This window comes from Mustela nivalis (assembly GCF_964662115.1).
Source record: "Mustela nivalis genome assembly, chromosome: 8".
NCBI lineage: Eukaryota > Metazoa > Chordata > Mammalia > Carnivora > Mustelidae > Mustela > Mustela nivalis.
In genome coordinates, this window is record NC_139027.1 from 105,899,254 (window position 1) to 105,923,686 (window position 24,433).

A 24,433-nucleotide genomic window follows, 5' to 3' on the forward strand; every position below is an offset into this window, starting at 1 on the left:
GTGCATAAACAATGAATTCTGTTACACTAAAAAGAAATTAAAAAAATAAATAAATAAATACCTAAATGCAGTCATACGGCTATTCAAATATTACTGATCCATAGAAACACGAGCTAAAATAAAATGTCTACTGGTATTACTTAAAATATGACCCAAGGGAGCAAGCACAACACTTCAAGTTTTTCAGTTATCCACTGCTCCAAGACTTAGGAAAATAAAGGGCCACTTAAGACTCCTAACTACTCCTGAGTGATCTTTGCTGAGTGGTGAGATAATAGGTAGTTTTTTTTTTTTTTTTTTTTCCTTTTTGCTCTTCTGACTTTCCAAAGTTTCTAATTAAAAAAAAAAAAAAAGTACTATATAAAGTACTATATTCTTTTTATTGCTAGGGAAGGTAATTCCTTTATTTAAGGGTATTATCTGAGGGCGCCTGGGTGGCTCCGTGGGTTAGGCCTCTGCCTTCAGCTCAGGTCCTGATCTCAGGGTCCTGGGATCAAACTCCACATTGGGCTCTCTGCACAGCAGGAAGCCTGCTTCCTTCTCTCTCTCTCTCTGCCTGTCTCTCTGCCTACTTGTGATCTCTTTCTCTCTCTGCTGAATAAATAAATTAAAAATCTTTTTTTTTTTAAAAAGGACATTATTGGAGGGATCAAATTTATTAAGGCCATTTAAAAACTTTGAAGAGGCTATTATCATGTTCTCCCTCAAAGAAAAAGAAAAGCTGTCATAGGTCTTCCTCCTTTTATTGAATAAAAAATACTGCAAGAAAAAATAATAATGCAAGGGCTGAAATTCCATGTGCTACTTCCAAATGCAGGCCTTCAAAAAGATGGTTCATTGTAGCCAGCAATTCTAAGTGACAGTAACAGTTTCACTGATAGTGATAAAAGAACTCCTATTCATCTGGTATTTGATCCAAAAACACACTGGAAACCCAGTGAAGGCTAGCAAATAAAAAACGCTAATCCTCTCTGGACAAAAGGAGAGCCAAATCTTCTATGAGATTGTTGTTAGAGGAGTATAGGACCTAACCCCTGATAAGGCTTTCATCATTCATTGCTTACCCTATCTACTTCCCACTCTTTCCATCTTTATTCTTTTCTATTCTCTCTTTAGTTTTGGCCTATCTCCACACCATTTCCATTAGGAGGCATTCAAAGGCATTGCTATTCTTACAAATTTTTTAAAGAGGGTAATTGTAGACAGACCTTGGAATATGTGCAGGAGGATCTGTGCAGCCTCCCATCTAGACAAACATGAGGACCTCCTACAGCTAATCTACAACTAACTTCTTAAAGGATTCTGCATTTATAAAATGGCTTTATTCATTTTGTCTTGAGACTTTCTCCTAATTTTCTTGAGCACCATGCTGATATGGTTAAGTCTAAGTTCCCTGACTTAATGCTGTTGTAGAAGGCAATAAAGATCCACAAGGCAAGAAATTCACTATGGGTCTTTCAAAATGGTTACACCTTCACAGAAAGGTACCTGTCAAAGTGAGTTCCATAGAATGATCTGGATTAAGTCAAAAGAGAGAAACCATTTTAATCCAGCACCTTCAGCTACTTAAGATCCAGATTCCACTGTTCCCTCTAAGACTTCAGCTAACATATTCTTCAATGATTCAACACAAGAGAGCTCAGCAGTGCCTAGTGACAGAGCTTTCTGAGGTTCTCAAACTGAGAGCTGTTTGCACTGTCTTTATATAGTGCAGAAACAACTTAGGAGGCAAATAACATAAATGCCATCACCATGTTCCAGTCCAGAAGTTTTTATTATAGAACTTTAGCTCTGGGCAAGCTGCCGCAATCAGCACATTGTGATGGCAAATACACTGACTGTATTTTCTTCCTAAGCAGTATATAACACTCGGGCTGTTCCTGAGAAGGATTCATGAAACAGCTCTAATCAACACATTATAGTTGGAACAGCTAGATGTAACATTCACAGCTTGTATGCCTTAATTGTCAAAATTGTTTGCTTTCCAGATGAACACATTCGACTCTAACTTTCAGTAAAATCAACCAAAATAGTTCATCAACTGTCATGACAAATAATTCCTACCCTTCCACCACCTATGACATCCTCTGAGCTATAACTCAATTGTTAGAAAAGAAAAAACTAGAAATGGATGCAAGTGACAAAATAATTTACCAAAATGTACCATGAGAAGCAGTTAAATAAGAAAATTTGTCCAAGAAATTTCAAAGAACATTGGTATGCTTAAAGTTCTTGCTGAGTTCATGGTAATATAAGGCTTAATAAATAGGGTGTCTTCTAAAAGCTGAAAAATCTTCATTCTCTTCCCAGCTTATTGTTTTGTGATCTTCTAACACATTAACTTAACATCAAATTTCACAGCTCTAAAAAAAAAAAAAAAAAGCTTGACAACAATCCTAGACTATGTCCAAACAACACAGTTTCTCAAATCAATTAAAATGACTGAATAATTAATAGTGAAGCCCATATAATCCTCCAGTTTATTTTAAAAATAAAATTAAAAAGAAAGTTAAAAAAAAAAAAAAGCCACATTTCTTGGTCAAAGCTTTAGTGAAGAAAACCTAAAAGGTAAAGTGCCTATCTTCCACCTACCCATGTTATCAATTTAGGACAAGATTCAACTGTCTTTCACATTCCTCTGCCAAAATTCAGGACCATATACCCAGAGATCTCTTTGGCTCTTGAATCAATATTAAGACTTTAAATTTTAGGTCAACTTTATTACATCAACAAGGAGCACATCTCATTTTCAAATTATGCCAAAATTTTCCAGTTCGTGGTAAGCAACTATCAGTAAGTCTTCCCTAACTTGTATACTTGTGCTTTATTTCACTGATTAATAAATTCCCCTTTCTTTCCTGTCAATAGTATGTCTATGTATGTGAGATCCATGGACCACACTTTGAGTAGGAAAGAATACTTAGGTTCCAGCTACAGCAATAAATATCTAATCTGGGTCCAGATGTGGTTTAGTACCAGTTAGTGGCATTTGCCCCTCTAAGCTCAAATATCCCAGGGGTAGTGGAACTTGGGCTAGCTGGTACTTCTGGAGGAACTGCAATAATTTAAAGGCCTCCTATTTAATTGACTTCATTTTGTCAACCCTATATTAGGGACATGTTCACTCTCAGCTTCTCTATTCTTTAAGACCTAGATGCCTCCTATTTTGCTCCCTGCTATAACGTTTCCTCTCCATTAGAAAATAAGAAAATAAGAATTTTAGTTTATCTCTGCTGGAGCTGGCTTCAAAACCACTTCAGGCACTTCAAATATCAACTGTCAATTGCCTTGTGTCAAAATTTGTGTTATTGTGAGGTTCAGTCCTATATAATGTATATTTGATCATGATTTCAGAAAGCATTTAACAATTTTTAATTATATCTTCCAGGACCAGAATGGAGAACCACAGGCTGCACAGTAATGTTGCTAGTGGACTGAATAACAAAGCCCAAAAATTGATCAGCAACATCCTGAAGATAGGTCTCTAATAGCACATTATAGGACTCTGTCCTCAAACTGAAATTTATCATACTTCTCATCAATAACTTCAATAAGGACACATAAAACCTTCCTACTAAGAATTGTATATTAAAGGTAGAAATAAGATGTTTAATGACAGAAGTAGATTTTAAATTCATATATTCATACACACAAAAAGTTATTGATTACTATATGCCAGATTGTAAATCCTGGGCAATATACAAATAAAAAACAGTGAGTCCTCAAGAAATTTATGACCTAGGGACGCCTGGGTGGCTCAGTTGGTTAAGCAGCTGCCTTCGGCTCAGGTCATGATCCCAGCGTCCTGGGATCGAGTCCCACATCGGGCTCCTTGCTCCGCAGAGAGCCTGCTTCTCCCTCTGACTCTGCCTTCCACTCTGTCTGCCTGTGCTCACTTTCGCTCGCGCTCTCTGTCTGACAAATAAATAAAATCTTAAAAAAAAAAAAAAAAAGAAATTTATGACCTAGTAAAGGAGATAGGGAAATAAATAATTATGCTGCAATGTGAAAAGTGCTACAAGAGGGAAATGAACAAATGACAAAGAAAAACAGAAGTATTACCTGACTCCCACTGGGAGAGTCCAAGAAAATTTGGGATGTGAAGGTGAAGACACCACAGTACACATAGGTCTGACATTTGGGACAGGTAGATGCCCTGAGATAAAGATTTAGGAGACTCTATTATAGGTGGTCATTGAAGCCAGAGGTACAAATAAGATGGATCTAGAAGATTACACAGGAAAAAATAGTTAAAAGCCATGAATGGAATCTTGGGCAACAGCAACTACTTAAGCCTCAGCAGAGAGAGAAAGGTACCCAAGAATACAGAAATTGGTAACTCCACCAATCCCCTGCATGTTGCAGTTCCTTGGGATTCTGTTCTAGGTTCTGTTTTCTAAATATGCACTCTCCCAGGGTTCCAATTATTGATAATATGTAATTGTTGTCTGCTATTTGAGAGGCAAGGTCATGTTCTAAGAGTGAAAAAGCATGGTTAGAAAGAACTAGAGAAAAGTGGTGGAATCTGGGGTTAGCCATGCAGGGGAATTCTATTCAACAACTCTTTGATTAATAGTATGAGAGGTCCTGATAAAGATGGTATATGGCAGTAGAAAAAACAACAACTATGAGAAGTAATCCCATTGATTTCATAAATGTTGTTTCTTGGGGTTCTGTTCTATTTCTTCTTCTCTCTATACATATACTTTCTCAAAGCAATCTCATCCATTCCTCTGGTTCCAATTACCATTAATAATATGTTATATAATAGGTGTATAATAATATGTATATGAAGCCCCACGAAGCTTACACTACAGTGAGAAAAGGGCAGACAATGATAAAATAGACTACAACAACTGACTTGGTAAATGATACGTGTGGTATAGAAAAATAAGGTATGGAAGGGAAAGAGAGTAAAAGAGGCCTACACTTTAGATAGAATGAATAGGAAAAATTCCCATTAAAGAGGTGATAATTTGAGCATAAAACAAAGTAAACTGAGAAAGCAAAGCATGCATCCATAGTGGTAGTGGCTTTAAACCTCACTGCACACTTGCATCACTTAGGAATCTTTTAAAACAAAAGTAATTCCTAGGTCCTTCCCCTTGTTTTTTTCTGATTTGGTCTAGGGTATGGCCTGGGCACCATTAGTTTTTGAAACCCCCCCATTGATTCTAATGTATAGTCAAGACCAAAAATTACTGATGCAGTCAGTGTAAGAGTATTAGAGGTCATCACAAGTTCAAAGACCCAGAAGGAGGAGCATGCTTGGAGTCTAAGAGAAAAATATGGGTCAGCTAATAAGGTCTAAATAAAAGATTGTAATAATAGTGCTGAAAACCAGCAAAGATACTAGATCATATTTACAGACAACAACAACAATCCACACAGCTGTGTGATTTTCAACAGCAGTACTCAGCAGCCTAGAGGTAGTCATGGAAGAGCTCTAGCCCACCTCATTTTATTGCTTTTTGCTTTATTGCACTTCATAGATTTGTGTTTTTTATAAACTGAAGCTTTATGGAAAGCCTACCTTGAGCAAGACTATCAGCACCATTTTTCCAACAGCATTTGCTCACTTCACGTTTGTCACATTTTGACAATCCTTGTAATATTTCAATCTTTTTCATTACTATATTTTTATGGTGATATGTCATAGTGATCTTTGATGTTATTTTTATAATTATTCAGGGGCTCCATGAACAATACTAATATAAGATGTCAAACTTAATCAACAAATGTGTGTTCTGACTGCTCCACAGACCAGCCAATCCCTTCTCTCTCTTCCTCTCCCCTTAGGCCTCCTTATTCCCTGAGACACAATATTGAAGTTTGGCCAATTAATAACCCTACAGTGGCCTCTGAGTGTTCAAGTGAAGAAAGAGTCACACATGTCTCATCTTAAATTAAAAGCTAAAAATGATTAAACATAGCAAGGAAGGCATGTCAAAAGCCAAGACAGATCACAAACTTGCCCCCAAGCGTCAGTTAGCCAAGCTGCAAATACAAAATAAAAGTTCATGAAGGAAAGCAAAAGTGCTACCCCAGTGAACACACAAATTAAAAAGTAAAACAGCTTTATTTATTACATGAAGAAAGTTTCAATGGTCTGGAGAAAAGATCAAATCAGACACAGCATTCCCTTAAACAAAAGCCTAATCCAGCAAATTCCTAATTCTCTTTAATGTTATAAAGGCTGAAAGTGGTGAGGAAGCTATAGAAGAAAAGTTTGAAGCTAGCAAAGTTTGTTGCATAAAATTTAAGGAAAGACGCTATCTCCATTAACATAAAGGAGCAAGGTGAAGCAGCAAGTGCTGAGGCAAAAGATGCAGTCAGTTATCCAGAAGATCTAGTTAAAATAATTAATGAAGGTGGCAATACTAAACACTGAAAATCTTGATGAAGCAACCTTCTACGGGAAGATGATGCCTGGACTTTCATAGCTAGAGAGGAAAAGTCAATGTCTGGCTTCAAAGCTTCAAAGGACAGGCTGACTTGTTAGAGGTTAATGTAGCTGATGATTTTAAGCTGAAGCCAATACTCCTTTATCATTCTAAAAACCCTAGGGCCCTTAGAATGATGCTAAATCTACTCTGCCTGTGCTCTGTCAATGGAATAATATGTGCTAGACAACATACATCTGTTTATAATTAGGTTTACTGAGTATTGTATTTTTTTAAAGATTTTATTTTATTTGACAGAGAGAGAGAAAAAAAGCACAAGCAAGGGGAGTGGCAGGCAGAGGGAGAGGGAGAAGCAGACTCCCCACTGAACAGGGAGCCCAATGCAGGACTCGATCCCAGGACCCTGGGATCATGACCCGAGCTGAAGGCAGATGCTTCAAAATAGCAGTGCTCATTGACAATTTACCTTGTCACCAAAGAGCTCTGATGGAGATGTACAATGAGATTATTGTTGTATTGATGCCTGCCAACACAACATCCATTCTGCATCCCCGGGATCAAGGAGTAATTTTGACTTTCAAGTCTTGTTATTTAAGAAATACATTTTATAAGGCTATAGCTGCCATAGATACTAATTCTTCTGATGTATCTGGACAAAGTAAATTCAAAACCTGCTAGAAAGGATTCACCATTCTAGACGCCATTATGAATATTTGTAATTCATTGCAAGAGGTCAAAATATCAGCATAAGGGGTGCCTGGGTGGCTCAGTGGGTTAAAGCCTCTGCCTTTGGCTCAGATCATGATCCCAGGGTCCTGGGATCGAGCCCCGCATTGGGCTCTCTCCCCAGCAGAGAGGGAGCCTGCTTCCTTCCCTCTCTCTCTGCCTGCCTCTCTGCCTACTTGTGATCTCTGTCAAATAAATAAATAGAAATCTTAAAAAAAAAAAAAAAAAACTTATTAAAGGGCGCCTGGGTGGCTCAGTGGGTTAAGCTGCTGCCTTCAGCTCGGGTCATGATCTCAGGGTCCTGGGATCGAGTCCCACATCGGGCTCTCTGCTCAGCAGGGAGCCTGCTTCCTCCTCTCTCTCTCTCCCTGCTTCTCTGCCTACTTGTGATCTCCGTCAAATAAATAAATAAAATCTTTTTAAAAAAAAAACTTATTAAAAAATATATCAACATAAGCAGGAGTTTGTAATAAGTTGATTCCAAATGATGACTTGGAGGAGTTCAAGACTTCAGAGGGGAAAGTGTAGAAGTAACGGAAATACCAAAAACAAAACTACAGGTGGAATCTGAATACCTAACTAAATTTCTGCAATCTCATGAAATTCCTTGAATGGAAGAGGAAGAAAGTGATTTTGAGATGGAATCTATTCCTGGTGAAGATGCTGTGAGGACTGTTGAGACGACAAGAAAGGATTTAGAATATTACATAAACTTAGTTGATAAAGCAGCAGCACAGTTGAGAGGATGGACTCCAATTTTGAAAAATGTTCTCCTGGGGGTGAAGTGCTATCAAACAGGATCACATCCTACAGGAAAATGAGTAAAAGGAAGATTCAAACAATGTGGCACACTTCATTGTTGTCATAGTTTAAGAAATTGCCATAGCCACCCCAACCCTCAGCAACCACCATCCTGATCAGTCAGCAGCCATCAACATCAAGGCAAGATCCTCCAACAGCAAAAAGATTATGACTCACTGAAATCTTGGATGATGGTTAGCATTTTTTTAGTAATAAAGTATATTTTAATTAAGGTATATACATTGTTTCTTGACCTAATATTATTGCACAACAGACTCCAGTATATTGTAAACATAACTTTTATATGTACTGGAAAACCAAAAAATTTATTAGACAAACTTTATTGCAATATTTGCTTTATTGTGGTAATCTGGAACTGAATCTGCAACATCTCCAAGGTATGTCTACAGATAGCTGGATTGACCAAGCACTAGGACAATGATTGCAAAGAAAGGATAATGGAACCATTAAATATTACATAATCATCAAAAAATAAAATTTTGTCATTTGCAACAACATGGATGGAACTAGAGGGTATTATGCTAAGGGAAATAAGTAAATCAGAGAAAGATGATTATGTGGAATTTAAGAAGCAAGGCAGAGGATCATAGGGGAAGAAAGGGAAAAATGAAACAAGATGAAATCAGAGAGGGAGACAAACCATAAGAGACTATTAATGTTAGGAAACAATCTGAGGGTTGCTGGAGGGGAGGGGGGTGGGAGGATGGGGTACCTGGGTGATGGACATTGGGGAGGGTATGTACTTTGGTGAGTGTTATGTATTGTATAAGACTGATGAATCACAGACCTATATCCCTGAAGCAAATGACACATTATGCTAATTAACTGAATTTAAATTTAAAAAAAAAGAAAGAAAGGATAATGGAGAGTTCTTAAAATAATGGACTTTTGGGTATGAACTGAATCAGAAAACTGAAATTAAAAGTTAGGGTGACATGGGAGGGATCATGTGACAAAATGTGCAATGATCTGAATAAACAGACAAACAAAACAAGGTGAGGGAGAGGTAACTTGACTAACCATAATTTCTATCTGCACCATAGGCATGCCATGTCTACTAAATATTCTAATACAATATTAGACTTCTTTAAAAAAGTAGTGGTTGGCCTTCATTAGATAACCATTAACTTCCCTGTGGATATAGAATAGATATTTACTTTAATTTAGCAAAGTATAATCCACACATCAAAAATGAAGTAACCTGATCTACTCTGGGCTGGGTAAAAGATGTTTGGATGAGCCATTTTAAGAGAGACTCCAATAAAGTATCCAAGGATAGGAAGCCACAATGTAAAATAATCTGGAAGTCATTTCTATTAGGAATAATGGTCATTTTTTTTAACCCAAAGATGATGACATAAAAGTTCACATTCATAAGTAGTAAGAGAATGGAAAAGGTCTCAGGCATAATAAAGGAATTTCCATTTCTTTATCTTAGGAGTAAAGTGGTACAGAATAATGAAGAGACTCAAAACATGGTCATTCTGGTAAATGATAAAAGACTGGAGTTATAAAGCTAAAAGGTCATAGTATTTCAAGGGGCATCAGCACAGATATTGAATTCATACAAAAGAATCATAGAAGTGACCATGACATAGCTGGCCCCTATCCTTCATTAGAAGAGCCCCAATGCATTTTATGAATAAGCCCCTGTATGACTCTAATGGGAAATTTTGTTCTGCTGAATATGCTATTAAATGCACTGGAAGCTGTGGAATGGAGGGAGTCAGAGGGGTCTCAGGAAGGAGTGAATAATTTTAAAAAATATCTGGAATTGCACTGAACTGAAAGTGAATAAACTTGAAAAAGAAATATTTAATGCATAGCAAGTACCAGTTCTATAGGAAACAAAGGTCAACTGAAAGTTTTCTCAAATGGCACAATCAGGAAGAGGGAATTTCAGTGACAAGAAAGTACATGGAAGATGTCTATCTTGACCACAATCTGTCTCATCAATGAATGAAAGCCAACTAGAGCCCAGGGGAGTTGATGTAGCTATGAAGTCTTACACCTTGAAAATGACTTTTCTCTTTTGGACTTTGAGCACCACTGTGGCTTTCCAAAGAGGATTTGAGGGATGAGACTACTGATGATGTGACCATTCCACCTAAGGAAAGGAAGCTCTCTGGAGTATGGTGGAGGCCTGCTAGATCTCTCTGTAGCCAGAGTCAGGCAGAGGAAAGATCCACTGACCCCTTCTGTCCATGCTTGTTTCCTAAGGCCTTGGGCACTTCTAGTGACAAATGGCTGCTGGGATAGGATATGAGGTAGTCATGAAAACAGCTTGGTTTTATGGCAAAGAATGTTCCATAGCAAAACTGCGATATTCTAAATTTTTAAAAATTGAAAAGATAAGCTCTCTGTGAAATTCAATTCATACACAGCATGTTCTGTCCCTTTACCTTAAATAAAAGACAAGTAAGTGGCTCCATCTCTCCATTGACCTATCAGAGGAAGAGACTTTGGAATCAGAGCTGGGTAACTTACCCTGTCCGTTACTAAATGTTTAACAATCTTTCAGTGAACAGAGAAAAAATAAATATTTCTCACCAATTTTAATATGATCTCCAGGTCTGAATTCTAACATATGTATGGGGAATTAATAAAAAAAAGAAAGTAACACATATAAATGAACACACACATAATGATCCAAGGGGAAGATAATATAACTCTCCAATATAAATCTTTGGTAGAATAAAAATATCCCATTTTTTTAAAGATAGGTAGAAATCAATAGATACAAAGGTCATTTTTTGAGCAAGGAATGACAAGGGACCAACACAACTGGTCACCATTCATTTCATAATGATTTTGCTTTATGGAAATCCAAAACAACACTTTTTTGGTATTTGATCTTTACTCACTCAAGGGTTCACATAAATGAAATAAGTTCACAAATGTTTGGCAGTTCTTACAGACATACACTATGAAGTTTACTGCCTTATAGACTATAAGGCAACCAAACTATAAAGACTTTTTCTATCTGCAGAAAGTTCATTTTGAAATAAACCAAAAAAATTCAATCTGCCATGGTACTTTATGTTTTCCTTTCATTTTCTTAATATACAGCATATTCACATCCAACTCTTTATTCAACTTAAGAAGATGCAGCATGATATAGTGGTTAATAGATGAGTTCTAAAATTAGACTTCTTGAGTTAAAATTCTAAATCTACCATTTACTAAATGTGTGACTTTCAGCAGCAGGTTAGGTAACTTCTTTGTGCCTCTATTTCCCTTTCTGTAAATAAGGAGATTAAGAATATATCTCATAGGATTATAGTGAAGATTAAATGAGTTAATATGTTAAAAGCCTTTATAACAGTGCCCAATATATAGTAGGTGGTCAATAAATCTTAGTTGTTAAGAAAACTGCCAAAACTTTTCCTTATAATCATCTTTTTTTTTTTTTAGCCAAAATTAGACATCCTAACAATGGATATATTTTTCAAACAAAAGCCTTGTGCAACATGGTGACTCACTACAAACCTTCACTCTTTCTTCTGCTTGCATAAAAATTCCTATCTGAGGATCAGTTTCTAGGGAATCCAACCTAAGATATGTAAGACAATAAATGAGGAGAAAATAAATAAAATGATGCTTAGGCAAGCATTAAAAATACACCCCCAAATCTGAGAAATAGTAAATGGTATTTGATTTTTCTGCAGAGACAATGCAGTACTTATTCAGTACTCAAGTGTGGAAACTTGACAGGATGTGGATAGGTGTGAAGATATAGGCAGCAACTCAGTTGTGCTATTGTTACATTCTGCCCTTCAAGATTTTCAACAGGCTGATTTTACTTATATGATTTGCAGTTTTCCCTTTTTTATTATAAACATACAATACTTATAAATTTGCAAAATCATAGACCTCTCATTCACCACTTAACTGGTACATGACACAAAGCAAACAGCATGGTTTTCTCCATTTGAAAGCCACACTTTTTTCTTCTCTCAATGTATATATTGAGAGATATATATTCTCAATATATTCTCTCAATGTATATTTAATGCCTATTCCATCAAAATTAAGAAGAATCACATTTCAAAGGTGTCCATATATATAGCGCGTGCGCGCGTGCGCGCACACACACACACATACACACACTTTCAAGTTTTATTTGAAAATAAAAACCTAGAAGCTTTTGCTCACACTGAATCTTCTGTCTGAACCCCTTTTATCTTATGTCAAAATGCCTGCATTTTACCCACATTTTAATTTTAAGATCAAAATACTCCATTAAAAGATTCCCAAATTGCCATGGCTAAAGATAATTGTTCCCTCTTCTGGCACTTTTTTCTATGCATTATATTTATCAGTATTTAATTTCATCTCTACAAAAAGTCCTTAGGGCTGGAGGAATGTTCTGCTCTAAACTGTATTAGTCCTTGCCTCCAGCTTTATCCAGTGTTTGTCAATGAAATGAAATGAATGAATGAATGAATGAATGAATGAATGAAAGGAATGAAGGAAGATTATTTTGGGGGACTCTTGTTTCCTTTTTGGTAAAGCTTGTACAAATAATAACTTAAAAATTTTAAGAGTCAAGAGAATAGCAACTCATATACAAATGCTTGATTTTCAGGAATATAATTAATACCCCAATGAACTATGAATATGGCCTTATATTTATCGAAGGTTCTTCAGTCATGAAGTATGTTGTGAAGTTAATCTTCAAGAAGCCATAATAATAACAAGGCACAACCTCTGCTTCAAAAATTCCTAAACACCCGTTCTCAAAAAGAACTATCTAAAGAGTTTGTTTTTAACACAGCTTCCCTGGCCTCACTCCTGACATTCTGTCCCAGTAGATCTGAGGTGGGATGATGGGATGCTCAGCCAGGTATAGGAACAGTTTCTCCATTCCATGCCAAGAATTTTCAAGGCAGCCCCAATTCTCTTCTTCTCCTTTTAGTTGAAGGCTCAGATAGCTCACATCTCCCTTTTAAGAAACATCTTTGACCATTTCAAATGCTCTCTCTTTTTATGCATATATAGTTGTAGTGGTAACTCCCCTTCTGAAAACAGATCAAGTAGGGTGCCTGGGTGGCTTGGTCAGTTAAGCATCTGCCTTCTGCTCCGATCATGATCCTGGAGTCCCCTATGGTGTGCCACATCAGGCTCCCTGCTCAGCGGGGAGTCTGCTTCTCCTTCTGCCCTTTGCCCTGCTTGTGCTCTCACTTACTCTCTCAAATAAATAAAATATTTTAAAAAACGATTTGGTACATGATTAGCACTTTTTTATTCACTGTCACTTATTTAACCTCTTGACCCCTAATTCAGCTATAAGTTCCTACTAGGGAAAGACTAATGAATCCTTACTTCCATTCTGTATCCAGAGTACTGGGCAATTTTACCTACTTTGGATTTAATAAATTATTCTTTGTTTAGGCCAAAATTCCTTTAAAATCTTGCAATCATTAAAATAAAAAATAAAAATATTGAATCAGGATATTTTTTAAAATGAACATCTTATCAACATGAGACTAAAAGGAATAAGGTAAAGAAACACTGCAGAGCAGAAGAAGAGCTGAGGGAGAAAGGATCTGTTTGAAACATAAGAGGCCATACCTTTCTACTGTTCAACTTACTAAAGTGAGCAATAGTCATTTTGGTCATTTTTTAAGATACACTAATAAATTCAATACCATTTTGCCCCCAAATAAAGACCATAGGTATGGAAACTGATACACAATTTAGGAAGTATGAATCCAATATCTTGAGACATCTGCATTAATCTACAAGCACAGGAATATCAATTCTTGCCATGCACATGAGTGTCTCAGAGATCTATACTTAACGGGAAACCCCCAATTCAATATGAGTCAGTCACAACTAATCCTGTTGTAGGCAGGGAGACAGAGCAATTCTCTGAAAGAAAGAGACTTTCTTTCTACATTATTTCTATCCTCAAGTCTTGTATGGAAGCTTCTGCTAGACCATTCCCTAAACATCAGCTGTTAAAATGAAGTAGTTTGGTTTCATTTATATGCCCCATGAGCCATGTCTCTCAAGCAACAGACTCAAAAGTCAGGTAAAGTGTGTTTCTTCTAAAGATAGGATCAGACGGTGGAATGGAAAATAGGATTTCTAAGAATTATTGTTACATACACATAATACACCATAATTTTCCAGTAAAAGTTTGAGATTCACTCTGAGTAGACTGGTACAGGTTATACTTTCATACTCATGAACAGGAGACAGAATGTTCTCATTGGATAACTTGACCCTAGGGGTCATTTCAAGTTCCTTAGGGAACAAAACATAGACCACAAAATGGAAATAAAGGGCTGTTGGAAAGAGAAAAGAGGAGAACAGATGTTAGAAAAGAGTATCAGTTAAGAATAGGCTGAGTTGCAAACAAAATAACAATGGCTTAAACAAAATAAAATTTTATTTCTCTTTCACATTAAAGAAGTTGGGAGTAGGGATCCTTAAATGCTGATGGACTGAAATCCTCCTCCAGAATCCTCCAGATTCCAGATTCTTCCATACTTGGTCGCAAGGTATACCTAGCCAAAAGGAAATTTAGAGAATGAAGTCTTTATTGCAGGTGACCATATATCCATTTAACAATGAGATGTTTCCTACTTCCTTGGGGAGACAAAAGGATAGACACTGCGACACATATAGCAATCTCCAGCAGGCTGTATAGATTCCTAAGATGACTCCATGATCCCTACCACCTTGTATTCATACGCTTGTGCAATGTCTTCCTCTCGAGTATGGGCAAAAGCTGTAACTTCCTTCGAAGCAACAGAATATGGAAAGGATGGAATAGAGATGATTAGTGTACATGATTGATTTAGCATTTGTCTTGCAGGAGTTTTTCTCTCTTCCAGAAAGAGCTATGAGGAAGTCAGTGGCCATAACGGTAAACATAGCAAGGAAGTGAGGGTGGCCTCTAGAAGTTGAAGGTAGCTTCTAAAAAACAGCCAGCAAAAAAATAAAGCTCTCAATCCAGCAACTACAAAAGCAAGGAAGGAGAGTCTTTCTTGCATGAGCCTCTGGATGAGACTTCAGTCCTAAATAAAACCCTGATTGTAGCATTATGAATCTGTAAACAGCAGATTCAGCTGTGTCCAAACTCCTGAGCACAGAAACTAAGATAATAAATGTGTATTGTATCAAACCACTAAGTTTGTGGTGATTGGTTATACAATAATAGAAAAATAACACACTGACATTGAAGGCAACCAACAGATGCTCACAATATTGTACAAAAGGCCTAACTCATTCTCTAATTTATAACATGTGTTCACTAAATGTTAGCTGCAATGTTTGTCATCATCATCACCATCATCATTATTATAATCATCATCATTTCTTAAATCCAGATTTGTCCAATATCATCACCACCTTGCCTCACAGCTTAGCAAGGAAGAAAATCCCAAAAGGGCAAACAGTTCTATTAATATTACTTCTAGACTTTTTGAAAGCAACCAACTTTAAAATCTAATTGGAGTTGAATTTCCATTAGCACTGCACTGGTGATTCTTGTATATCCATCTGCCACTCCATTCCAAGAATTTGCCTCTCAAGGATACAACAATCTTTTGGTCATGCCTCATTGGGGAAGAATGGAAAAGAATAAGATAGGACATAGTACTCTAGGGGTTCAGTTAAGAATTGCAAGGAAGCCTACAGAAAACAGATCCATCACTCTGTGGAGTCAGGCTGAGGGGAAAAGAAGCAATTAGCTAGAGGTTAAGTAGCAAAACAGCTGCTAGAAGCCTTGGGTAAAAATGTCACCGAGTAGGAGTAAAATATTGGAAGAATAATGTAGGAGTGAAAGTTATCAATTGCTTTGAAACCTGAATTTATGCATTTTAATATTACCTAGCAGAGTCAATTTGAGCATCTGCTTAATTTCCTGGTATGTGACAAGAATACCAGGAGGAATTTTAAAAATTAAAAAAAAAAAGAAAGAAATAAAAAATAAAGCACCTTTCAGAGCATTTCAAGATAAAGTTTTTATAAGACCACACAAAACCTGAGCTATTTTAGACAGTAATTGTTAAAGCAAATTAACTTCCCCTAAATCAAGCAAAGATTTCAAAGCTAAGCCATTACATATGATGGAATGAGGCAAAAAAAAAAAAAAAAAAAAAAAACTACTCTATGAAGTATATAAAACAAATAGAAATTGTTGTTATGAGACACCATAAAATAGTCAATAACTCAAAAGATGATTTAAAATAAACAACATATTAGTAATAAAAACCTGGCATGGGGAATAGTCTAATAATGGATTTGGGGTTTTTGACTTATCACAATTCATGGGTCTTAGAGGAAAATGGTGAGTATAGCTATTATACCAAAATACTGTAGTTTTTGCTTATGCCTATTTTTACAGAAAAAAAATGATGCAAAACAGCATATTTTGTAAGGAAATAAAAAGCACCTAAAAAGAAAAACTAAAGTACAGAGATGCTAAAAATGGAAACAAAAGATTTATTCCAGTAGTATATGACACTAATTGATAGAAGATATTGGAATACTTACATAAGATTTTAACTACTATAACATTAACAGTAATTTTTAAATTCTTAGAATCAATTGGGTATTTTTTTCCTCATGTGGTTCATATTCTTATTTTACAAACATGGTATGTTAATCCCTAAAGTTCTAGTGAATGTACAGAGAAAATATTTTAATATTGTTTCTGTATATAAAATTCCATTTCTACAGAATTGTGTTTTTACTTTTTTTTACTTTTTTTGCTGCAAAATGTGCCCTTATTTCTGACATCAGTGACAGGATAATAACAAATCACAAAGTTCCTTCCCATTTTGGAGACAGTCTTGTACAAACAGATACCTAACAGAAACAAGATTGTAGGGACCACTAAACTTCATCAACAAATATCACTGATCCTTGTGGGGGAGGGGTATAAATGAAAAAATATAATTATTACTTTCAACAGAAATAATCACCACTTCCTTACATGCCTACCAATAGTTGGTCAATGTCATCCATAACATGATGTCATAACAAAAAGCCATGGTGTCACCTTCCTGTAAAATATGAGATTACAAATTGAGAGAAAGAGGCGCCTGTATGGCTCAGTGGGTTAAGCCGCTGCCTTCGGCTCAGGTCATGATCTCAGGGTCCTGGGATCGAGTCCCGCATCGGGCACTCTGCTCAGCAGGGAGCCTGCTTCCCCCTCTCTCTCTGCCTGCCTCTCTGCCTACTTGTAATCTCTCTCTGTCAAATAAATAAATAAAAAATCTTAAAAAAAAATGAGAGAAAGAAAGAGAGAAAATTCCCAAGTTTTTTGCCCTCTAGATTTAGTTTTGTTTTTCACTTTCGACAGAAGAAATATGCTATGATCAAATAAAATCTTCCAATGTAGTGAACTATGAGCCAACTGAGGACACTTATTAACTCGAAAGTAAATTTTACAAGGTGAGGCGCCTGAGTGGCTCAGTGAGTTAGGTGTCCGACTCACTTCCACTCAGGTCCTGATATCAGGACTGTAAGATCGAGCCCCACATGGGGCTCCACGATTAGCTCAGCGTGGAATGTGATTAAGAATTTCTCTCCCCGACTCGCGCACGCGGTCCTGGCACAGCCGGAAAGGAATAATGCTGTCAGCATGTCTGCACACTCCATGCTCTGTGAACGAATCGCCATCGCCAAGGAACTGATCAAGAGAGCAGAATCACTGTCTAGATCAAGAAAAGGCGGCATAGAAGGTGGCGCAAAGCTGTGCAGCAAATTGAAGGCAGAGTTAAAATTCTTACAGAAAGTAGAAGCCGGGAAAGTAGCAATTAAGGAATCCCATCTGCAGAGCACTAACCTAACACACCGAAGAGCCATCGTGGAATCAGCAGAAAACTTGGAAGAAGTTGTTAGTGTTCTTCATGTCTTTGGTTACACAGATACCATGGGAGAAAAGCAGACCCTAGTGGTGGATGTGGTTGCCAATGGTGGTCATACCTGGGTGAAAGCCATTGGCCGAAAGGCTGAAGCTCTTCATAACATCTGGCTGGGCAGGGGCCAGTATGGTGACAAAAGTATCATTGAGCAGGCTGAAGACTTCCTCCAGGCCAGTCACCAGCAGCCAGTGCAGTACAGCAACCCTCACATCATCTTTGCATTTTACAACAGCGTCTCCAGCCCCATGGCAGAGAAGCTCAAAGAAATGGGCATTTCTGTGAGAAGAGACATAGTAGCCGTTAACTCTCTGTTAGATCACCCAGAAGAGCTCCAGCCCAGGGAGAGTGAGTCAGATGATGAGGGTCCTGAATTTTTGCAGGTGACCCAAGTGGACCGAGAAAATATTCTAGCAAGTGTTGCCTTTCCAACAGAAATTAAGGTCGATGTGTACAAAAGAGTGAATCTGGACATTACGACTTTAATTACATACGTATCTGCCCTCAGCTATGGAGGTTGCCACTTTGTCTTCAAAGAGAAAGTGCTTACGGAACAAGCAGAGCAAGAGAGGAAGGAGCAGGTTTTGCCACAGCTGGAGGCGTTTATGAAGGACAAGGAGTTGTTTGCCTGTCATTCTGCTGTCAAAGACTTTCAGTCTATTCTAGATACCTTAGGAGGACCTGGGGAGAGAGAGAGGGCCACTATGCTGATTAAGCAAACTAATGTGGTACCTGACCAGCCTTCTGAGCATACCTTGAGACTAGTGGCCAGTTCAAAAATCAATAGCCGCTCGCTAACAATTTTTGGGACAGGAGACACTCTAAAAGCCATCACGATGACTGCCAATAGTGGTTTTGTCAGAGCTGCCAACAACCAGGGTGTTAAATTTAGTGTGTTTATCCATCAGCCTAGAGCACTTACTGAGAGCAAAGAGGCTCTAGCCACCCCTTTACCAAAAGACCACACAACAACTATGAACACTGATGATACCCTTTAAATATTTTCATGGAAATAAGTTATTGATACCAAAGGCTGGGTCTTCCCATCTTAAATGGGAAGGAAGAAAAGGTCTATAGTAAAAATAATACTTAGCACTCTTAACCTGTAGAATTGATTGTGTGTGTCATCTATAAAATACATAACCCAAAGTAGAAAAAGTACAAGAGACAAACGATTTACCAAACTGCCTACGTTTTAGCAACCAAGAAAATACATCTATATAAAGCTTTAAAAAAAAAAAAAAAAAAAAAAGGAATTTCTCTCCCCTGGAGTGCCTGGGTGGCTCAATGGGTTAAAGCCTCTGCCTTCAGCTCGGGTCATGATCCCAGACTCCTAGGATTGAGCTCCACGTAGGGCTCTCTGCTCAGCAGGGAGCCTGCTTCCCTCTCTCTCTCTCTCTCTCTGCCTACTTGCAATCTCTGTCTGTCAAATAAATAAATAAAATCTTTAAAAAAAAAAAAAAAGAATCTCTCTCCCTCTTCTTTGGTTCCTCCTCCCCATGCTCTCTTTCTCTCTCTCTCAAGTAAATAAATCTTTAAAAAAAAAAAAAAAGTAAATGTTACAAGGTAACTGAATAGGGTTCCTTGTATATTTTTTCCCTCAGGGGAAATGGTATGTACCTATCACAACAGAGAGAATGTGAGTTTCATTGGTTACTATGGGTTCGAAATAACATTCATTTTAACATATTTATTTTTGATGACTTCTAGGAATTTACATTGTTTTACCATTTTTTACAATCAATCCATAAACAAGCATATCTGATAGCCAACAATAGTTTGTTTCAAAAAATGTCTTTGAAACATTGGGAACAATTTTTCCATGCAACAAAAACAGCAACCCAGATGAAGACTTTCATTAACATATCAATATCCAAACAGAAATCAGAACAAACATTTAAGACTTAGACTACAGAAGAAATCAAGGCAGATTTCTGGATCTGGAGATACTGGCATGTTTCTAATAAAATAAAAGTGTTTTATTACTACTCCTTAATACTTAACACTGAACTAGAGTTGACCTGAAATCCTCCAAACTCAACCTATTCTTCCCCACTCTCATGTTTTCTAAATTAGTTTCTTGTATCAGAATGCCGTTCTGTACCATCTTTTTCACTTTAAAAAACTTACACATCCATTTTTTAATCTCCATTTCACTGCCCATTTTCCATGTCTTCATCCTGATCACCACACTAAAAGTGATCTTTTTTATGGGACGGAGTCTATTTGGAGAAATAAAATGAATTCTAGTGACACCATTTCACACATAGTGCCTTATATTATGACCACTTATTCATTTGTCTCATTTTGAGGATAAAGATTGAATACAAATTTATTTCTACCATAGGAATAAGGACAGTGCCTTGCAAATTGCATTGGAAAGCATGATAAATGTTTATGGAATAAGAGAAAGATTAGATAAAATAGATAAAAGAATAAGATGATTAGGAAACAAGTAACTGTTTAGTGTATGCTATGGACCCTAACAAAGCTGTGAATGCAAAGAAGGGAGACATGAATAAAGGTTAATCTGGTTGATTATTTAAATTTAAATTTTAAAAAAAGGTTACTCTGGTTAATAAAGGTAGTTTGGCAGGGCATCTTGGGGACTGGAGCTGAGGACTGAAAACTGGTAAGTGGTGGATAAAAGATATTGAAGGCATTGATTGGCATGAGGAAAAACTGATCGGAGAAATCATCTAGCTACCAAAATAGAATGAAAGGAAATATGAAGTACTCAGAGAATTTATGAAATGCACTGGGGTTGTTACAGACATTTAGATAGTATTAAGTAATTGAGATCATTCAGTGAATCATTAGGGCTGTTTCCTTTATACTCAATAAGGTACAGGAGTGTGGCAGTTCTTTCCTAGCGTGAATCTAATCTGAAAACTCATCTTAATGACAGTTTAGTTACCAGTACAGATTTAACTGAAATTATGTCCATAATTCTACATCTTCCTTTCAAGAATACTTAAAATCCACATCCTTGTTTCAGATGTGACTAAAATAGCCAGAGGGTTTCTGAGAAACACCTATTATACTACAGTAAGAAAATCTGCTATTTCAAATGGTAATGGTGACCAATTATGCTTTGGTACTGCAAATAGAGTTGACAGCAATGCTCTGGAGAAGTTTTGTACACTAGGCTCCAAGTTCTATAATGTCTTTCTACCAAATATTCTGAAACGAATTTAACATTTAAGATTTTTCAGTATGCTGAGCTGTCAATCAAGCTTTAGTTGCCCTGATACTGTTCTTCTAAGGAACTACAGTGCTTTACTTACCCATGATCAGTAACAGCAGGCATGCCCAACCTAATACCCCTACTAACAATGTACAGACACTTGGCCATTTTGCAATGGAGAAAAAGCTTGATTTTCTATACAGCATGAATAAGGCTTTCTGAAGCAATTTCAAAACAGATTTCCAGAAGCAACTTTTAAGGGCAGCTGAATGAGGCTTTTAGCATGCTTTGATAACTATCAAAATTCCCAAATTACATAAGTGCTTAATAACAAGTAAGCATTTCCAACCTGGGTTTACATAAAATATTACCTTCCCTAAAGAAACCAAAAGAAAACCTGAAAGGCATTTCGTCAGCACTTTAACTTTGGGATGTGTGAAAAGCAATTTGAAAATTGTAGCCAGTTGTAAAAATACATATATATTTTTTGCTTACTCTTTTTTTTTTTTTGCCTCCACATTAAGAAGCATATTTTTTTTTAACTGTTGTTGGCTTAATTTCTTCCAAAGATGATTATAACTAAGTAACCACATGAATCAAACCCTGATTGATGTACCTTCTTATAACTACTGCTGATAGATAGCCCTTAAGGGCAAAACCAGGGCACTCTTACAGAATAAACATTGATAGGAAGTGGAGATACATAATTTAAAAACAGCAAACTTATACTAGAACACACAGTTTAATATTCTCCTTATATTACACTTTTCACATTGCACTGAAAGAAGTTCCTAGGTAACTAAATGTAAACAACAAAACTGAACAATAATGTCAAATATTAAAAAACAGGAGGGATAGGCAGATAATTAAAAGATATAAGACACTCTTGAGTCTCACTGCTTTAAATATTTTGCATTGGTAATATATTTTAAATAATTCAAACAAAAGCATCCAATTTAGATGCTGTTAATTTGCAAAGTGGAAGTTGCAAGAGTATAAAGAGCAACACTTAATCATACTATTTACTAAGCTCCCATAAGGCACAGCATCCAAGACGTCAGTAAAGGTCATACAGTGAAGGATAGATAGTTTCAAATTTTTTGCTACTCTTTCCATCAAAAAGTGGAGTCTATTTCTCTTGCCCTTGAGTCTGGACCTACCCTGCAACTTTGTCCAACAGAATGTAGGGAAATAAACTATAATTTCTGAGGCTGGGCCTTAGAAATTCCATAGCTTCTACCTTCTCCCTAAGAATATTTCCTTTTGGAATCCAGACACCATGCTTTGAGAAGCCCAAGTCACATCCAGAGGCCACACAGAGGAAAATGGAGGCATTCTGGTCATCTGAGCATCCATCAACAGTCAGGTCTAAGTGTCCATGTGTATGAGTCACCCTGAACTTCCCATCCCAGGCTGATGTTTCAATAACTGCAACTAAATTTTAAGGATTATTACATGTCAAGTTTTAATATAAAATCGGAGAAAAATATCCACAATTATCTGAATAATCTACAATAATATTCCTCCTTTCTTCACCGTATCTGTGTAAGGTGAGTTTTTATGTATTTCAAGCAAAACAACATACTGCAATAAATAGAATGCAGAAGCAAACATAAGACTCCAGTTAATCTCATCAAGCAATCACCAAAGAGATCTGCAAAAACTGTAAAGCAACGCAACCTTAATTATTTTTGTCCGGGAAATATAGTTATTCCTATTAAAATTATATATGTTGAAATACATGTTTATTATATTTTTGTGTATGTTTTAATGATATATACAATATAAAATTCACCATTATAAAGCATTATATTATACATAAAGCATTATGAAACACAAAATTCAGTGTTCTTAGTATAATTACAAAGTGTCTCACCATCACCACTAATCCCAGAATACTTTCATTATCCCCAAAAGAAACTATGTTTCTATTAATAGTCATTCCTTATTTCCCTATATCTTCAGTCCCTGGCAACAGCTAATCTTCTTTGTGTCTCTACATATTTTTTTCTATTCTGGACATTTTACATTAATAAAATCACATACTATATGGCCTTTTCTGTCTAGTTACTTTCACTTAGCATAAAATTTTCAAGTTTCATCCATACTATACCTGTATTATATGTATACCTGCATATACCTGTATTTTATTACTTCTTATGGCCATATACTTTTCCAGTGGATGAATTTATTGCATTTTGCTTATCCATTCATCAAATGATGAAACTCTGAGTTGTTCCTGTTTTTTTCACTATTATAAATGATTATGAGCATTTGTGTACCAGCTTTTGTATGGATATATGTAATTTTCTTAGATGTTGTTATTGACTTGTTTTAAGATGAATTAACTATTTTAAACATTTTTTAACTATACAATATAAAATATACATAAATTGAAACTTTTTAGGGCCCTAGATAACTTTTAAAAGTACAAAGGGTTTTGAGACCAAAAATTTGAAAACCACTGCTATATGGAATTTTTTTCTATTGCTTTTCAAAGAAATATGAAAATATAACTTTTTCATATCTCCTTTGGAGTATTGATTCATAGGAATTCCAAATAATTTTTAGCTTTTATAAAACATGATCTTGGAAGCTTTATTCCTAGGTTGAATTTAAGAAGAAATAATGATCAACCAATACAATAAAGTCATGCAGAAGAGGGTAAATGTCATAGTATACGGAGGATTTCTTTTCCCTACAAGATGCTAAAAAAAGGTGAAATGTTTTATTACTTTTTACAAACTGCTAGTTTCTAAAGATATTTAACTTCAGTTTTGATACACGGGCTCTTCAAATCCATGACCTAAATGAGCTTCAGGCCCCTGTGTCAATCCTTGGACCTTTGAAATAATTGTCTTGAGTCTTTCATACTTGAGGGAGAGATACCTGGTCCCAGTCTCCCCTGATGCCTGTCAATATAATTTTAATCAAATATCTGGTAGCTGGCGTTCCTGTACTCACTACTCACAGAAGATTATTTTTATTGGGTATTTCATAATCATAATTCTTGAACCATTATTATATAATCAACCTTAGGAAAACTTTCAAATTAAACTTCCTATTAAACAACTTCCTATTAAACACATTTGGTATATCTGTTTCCTCAAAGATATTAAATTCATAAACTTCTATAGAATATGTTTGGTATCTATAAATGATTACACATGTCTTTAAGTAGTATCCTTAGACAAAGTTATATATGTACTTCTCACTTTCTGAATGTCTCCAAATTTTAAAAATATATTCATGTGGAAATAGTGCTACACTATGACCCAGCAATTGCACTACTGGGTATTTACCCTAAAGATACAAATGTAGTGATCCAAAGGGGCATGTGCACCTGAATGTTTATAGCAGCAATGTCCACAATAGCCAAACTATGAAAAGAACATAGATGTCCATCAACAGAT

The 24,433-nt window shown here is 36.2% G+C and overlaps 1 protein-coding gene and 1 pseudogene across 13 annotated transcripts in view; one reads left to right on the top strand and one right to left on the bottom strand.

The window, feature by feature from the left end:
* MACROD2 (mono-ADP ribosylhydrolase 2) overlaps nt 1-24,433 on the bottom strand; it is a 1,944,634-nt gene that overhangs the window by 1,637,854 nt on the left and 282,347 nt on the right. The window contains exon 4 of one of the 12 annotated variants that reach the window (XM_082743699.1): nt 2,341-2,363. The exons of 10 other annotated variants lie outside the window; for them this stretch is intronic. In XM_082743699.1, coding sequence (XP_082599825.1) covers nt 2,356-2,363 — 8 coding nt within the window. In that variant the 3' untranslated portion in view covers nt 2,341-2,355. Of the gene's footprint in view, nt 1-2,340; nt 2,364-14,331; nt 14,468-24,433 lie in introns of those variants that run through there. One more of the 12 variants, XM_082743707.1, reaches the window with a different exon arrangement.
* LOC309872341 (UPF0415 protein C7orf25 pseudogene) lies at nt 17,520-18,935 on the top strand (annotated as a pseudogene). The gene has a single exon. The product of its transcript is annotated as a UPF0415 protein C7orf25 pseudogene (transcript).